Source organism: Alnus glutinosa, chromosome 10, assembly GCF_958979055.1.
Source record: "Alnus glutinosa chromosome 10, dhAlnGlut1.1, whole genome shotgun sequence".
Classification (NCBI taxonomy): domain Eukaryota; kingdom Viridiplantae; phylum Streptophyta; class Magnoliopsida; order Fagales; family Betulaceae; genus Alnus; species Alnus glutinosa.
In genome coordinates this window covers 18002303-18007155 of record NC_084895.1, presented here as the reverse complement: position 1 = coordinate 18007155, position 4853 = coordinate 18002303, and the positions used below count along the sequence as shown (strand labels likewise).

At 37.4% G+C, this 4853-nt stretch overlaps 1 protein-coding gene across 1 annotated transcript; it reads right to left on the bottom strand.

The window, feature by feature from the left end:
• Positions 1-1760: 1760 nt before the first annotated feature.
• Positions 1761-3952, bottom strand: LOC133879122 (uncharacterized). Its single transcript, XM_062317664.1, has 4 exons — positions 3041-3952; positions 2764-2956; positions 2381-2660; positions 1761-1881 (listed from the first exon to the last, which is right to left on the bottom strand). The coding sequence occupies exons 1-4, from the start codon at positions 3950-3952 to the stop codon at positions 1761-1763; spliced, it is 1506 nt and encodes a 501-aa protein (XP_062173648.1).
• Between the last annotated feature and the right edge of the window lie 901 nt (positions 3953-4853).

Genomic DNA, 4853 nt, shown 5'->3' with positions numbered 1-4853 from the left:
TCTTTAACATGCAGACAAAATCTGCATGCAAATTTTTCAAATGGCTAGACAAACCAACTTGTGCAAGGAGTGTGGAGGTCTTAAAACAGATTATGAAGAAGGTTAATGACCTGAAGGATGAAAATGGAACATTGGTGGCAAGGATGAAAGACTTGGAGAATGAAATGGAAAGTTACATGGAAAGGGCTAAGTAGTTAGAGAAGGCGGATGATAAACACATGGAAATCATCAAGCGTCTACAAAAGGAAAATGACATATATAGGGCAAGAGAGAAAATTTTTATGTATGCTTTGTTGTTGTCATGGTTTACAATGTTGTTAGTTGCTTGTGTTGTACTTCTAAAGTGACTTGGTAGTTTGACATACGTATGTGAATTATGTAAGTTTCGAAAAGTCTAAGTTTGAATTGTCCTGTATCAAACTAACATTTTGAAACGAAACAATTAATCCATTTGTAAGCAAAAAATGAACAAGACACAATCAGTTATATGCAACAATTGGGAACACAATGCAATATGTGTGGCCACTTAATTGTGTTTTGCAACATGTTGTAACAAAGTAGCATTTTGAAACAAAATTCATATTGCCACATATAGTACCTAAGTTTTTTTAAATGTAACATTTATGGTACCTCAGTTTTATAAATGTAACATTTATGATACTTGAGTTTTTTAAATGTACCAAAAATGGTACCTAAGGTTTGTTACTTTAGCATAAATGGTACCTACTTACACAAAATTATTTGCTTACAAAATATGTTGCATGTTTTGCAACATGTTTTGTAACAAATTTTGTAACAAAGTAGCATTTTGAAACAAAACTTGACACGAACTAGCATTTTGGAACAATACTTCATATTGCTATAAATGGTACTTGGGTTTTTCAAATGTATTATAAATAGTACCTCGGTTTTTTTTTTTTTTTTTTGAATTTTTAATTTTTTTTATTTTACCAATAATGGTACTTTGTTACACAAAATTATTTGCCTATGTTTGGTATTGCATGTTTTGCAACTTGCAATGTAACAAAGTAGCATTTTGAAACAATACTTCATAGTGTCATAAATGGTACCTCAATTTTTTACTTTTACCTTAAATGGTACCTAATTACACAAAATAACCTGTTCAGAAACCAACCTGATGAAACAATTGAAGCTGTAAACAAAAAAAAAAATGAACTTGACCAAAAACAATAATAACATGCCCACATGTTTCACAACTTCACATTCATTCACATTCAATGTCTAGATCTCAAAATGTACATACACCACTTTGAATGACCAAAACCAATAATAACCTGCTCAACTGTTCATAACTTCACATTCATTCACATTCAATGTGTAGATTCACAAAATTTACATTCACTACTTTGAATGACCAAAACTAATAATAATCTGTTACAATTAAATCTATTCAAAAAATGACCAACTTGTTGCACACACTCAACCTGTTCAGAAAATGACCAACATGTGCACTACTCTACATATCCACATCTTTCACAAAGGAAAAAGTCATTCACACTCAATGGCTAGATCTCAAAATTTACATACACCACTAATGGACCAAATGTCAAAGACACAATCAGTTTTGTAATCCTGCTGCGATCCTCCTTGCAGCTGATGCACTGGGTTTCAATTTTGTTCCCGAAACTGTGAGTAATAAGTATCAAATTAATATTTTGTCCCTAAAGGAAAATCCACACAAACTTTATGAGAAGCTCACCTGTCTCAACCTCCGGTATAGGCCAGAGACCCGCCTTTCTCTATTCCTGATGGGCTGAGATGTAGTCTGAGACCTGTAGTTTGAGGGTTGCCTGATGGTTAACCAAAAGTGTTTCTAGGGGCACTGTTTCCAAGGGTAGATATTGTTTCCGAGGTTCCTCCCTGGAACATAGAAAACACATAACATTCAATTATAAATCAATTTATGGTTATTTCGTATAGTTAAAAAAAATTATATTATAACTCACAGTGGTTGGCTTCGGTTTCGGTTTCCTAACCCTCTTGGGATACTTCTTCCTGTTTGGATTTTCAGGTTGGCTGCAGCTTCTAGCATTATGGCATTTTTTTACCACAATTTACACAACATACATCGTAGCCCTTTCGAGTGACCTTAACACTTTCATCTGGCTCTGTCTCATCAATGCCTCTTCTCCTGTGCTTTTTTGGCTTACCGTGTTATGGCTTTGGAATCGGTGGCTGTATAGGGTCCACATTGCGGTCAATGGGCTAGTCACTGGGTCCAAGCATTGGATGAATACTAGGGGCATATGACAATCTATATGTGTCCATTAAGTACCATTTGCTGATATACTTTTCAGCGTATCGCCGGTTTCTGTATATTGCACAAATTGCATGAGGGCAGGGAATACCGTTTAGCTACCACCGGCCACATCCACAAGTTTTTGCTTCAAGGTCAACGATCTTCCTGGGCTCATGGCTGTGGTCAACCTCAAACTGGTTACTCCAGTGACATATGTAATCATCAGCCTCTTTCTTATTTCGCTCCAGCTTTTTCATGATCTTAGGGCACATTATATTAGTTGCATTTGCAGCTCCAGCCCTTTTCTTATCAAACTGATTCATCAGCTGCCTCCGTATTGTCTCCAAACAAAATAGAATCGGTTGGTCCCTCGCTTTCATCACCCATGCATTAAAGCTCTCTGCAATGTTGTTCAACAATATGTCACTGCAGTTGCTCGGTCTGAAAGCTAGCATGGCTTGACCACATCTTAGGGTTAACCTTCTCAAGGTAGTTGTATGCACCCTGGTGCATTCCTTTGATTACCTCAAGGTAAAACTTAAATTGTATCTCGTTGGGTGCCCTGGCTGCACCCCAAAGAGCATCGTTGTACTCCTTCCCCTTAAAGCCTTTCCTCTTCAGGTTGGCATGCAAGTGTTTGACACAGTATCTGTGCTCTACGCCAGACATCAGTTCCTCTAAAGCCTGAATCAACCCCTGTTTGATAATATTCAGTAGAGACATGTTAAAATATTTTTTAGTACATTTTGTAGGAGCATAAGACAATTACATAAATATTACATTTTGACGGTCAGACATGAATGACCACATATGCTCACGAGGGTATCCAATATCTTCCAACAGTGCCCGCAAGAACCAGGTCCATGTTTCCCTGGTTTTAGACTCGCATACAACATATGCTATCAGAAATATGTCATCATTTGCATCCCTTGCAACTGCTACATGCAATTGACCTCCCCACTTCCCCTTCAAGAAACAAGCATCTACACAGATCATCGGCCTACAGCTAGCCAAGAAGCCTTGCTTGCAAGCAGCGAACGAGACATACATCTGCTGGAAGAACACTCCATCCCGCGGAATGTACGCTGAGGAACCCTGATTCCAATGCAGTAATGCATTGGCGTACTCCCTGGTGTGCTTGTATTGCTCACCATCTATACCATCCAAGATCTCTAGTGCCTTTCTTTTTGCACAGTGGCAGCTCAACACTTTCATCCCAACATGGTAATCCCTTCTGATCGTCTCCCTTAGAGCTTTCGGTTTCAAGTCTCTATTGTCCCGAAAACTGTATAAGTATCTATTAGCAGCCCAAGGTAATGATGTCCGCTTGTTGTGGTAATGGCTGCCACAATTATGATTTGAGTGGAAGGTTTTGATCTGGAAGAATGATTTGCATTTGGACCAGCTTGTGTGTATTCTCCATGGACAATTTTTCTTACAAACTGCTGAGACCCGCGTCTTCTCATTGTGCTGGTATTTGTAATCAAATGAATTTTGCACCGCAAACACTTGTAAGGCTTTCTTGAACTTAGTAAGGTTGCTGAACTTCAACCCAACTGATAATTGCACTTTTTCTTTAAGGTCTCGCTTCGGCATCCACTCGGGATACCTCCTCGCTCTTCTCGGATGATGTTCACCTTCATCATCTTCTTCGCTACTCATACTGTCAAATGTCTCACTATTTGGGGACATGTCATCTGGGTCATTTATTGCATCACATCCCTCCTTTGATATTAGGGCTGGCAATTTTGACACGACCCGACAACCCGACACGAACACGACACGAAATTAGCGGGTTTGGGTCTACCTTAAACGGGTTTGGGTCATAAACGGGTCTACCCGTTTATGACCCGTTTATCTTGGTTTGGCGGGTCGGGTCGCGGGTCACCCGCGGGTGACACGCCAGACACGATTAACTTTTTCTCTTTTTTTTTTCTTATTTCTTTTTTGGGTTAAAAAAAAAAGAAGAGGAGAATGACCTAATGGGAAATTGTCAAATTGGGGGGAATGATTTGAAAAGTGAAAAGTTGAAAACAAAAGATTCAAAACTCAAAAGAATCAAAATAGTGAAAACACAAACAAATATATATATATATATATATATAGATTCTTAAATTTTTAAATAATATCACAAGTTTCTTAAACTCTTAGCTTGTTAGTAAGTAGTAACTTAATATATATATTCATAATCACTTACTAATTTTATGTTTATTTTATCTATTTTTATGTAGAATTTTCTAGCATTTGATGGAGTCGATCCTGATGTACAAAAGACTCAATTGAAACTTTATTTGGATGAACCCAAGTATTTGGAGAAGAACACGACATTTGACATCCTTTTATTTTGAAAAGGAAATGAATTTCGTTATCCTGAAGTAGCTGCCATGGCTCGTGATGTTTTGAGTATTCTTATTTCTACTATTGCTTCAGAATCCACTTTTAGTATTGGTGGACGTGTGATTGATCAATATAGGAGTTCACTCAAGCCTGATATTGTTGAGGCATTGGTTTGCACTAGAAATTGGTTATATGGAAAGCAAGGTAATATAAGTTATTTGCATATTTAATTTCTTCATTTACTTGTATTTTTTCA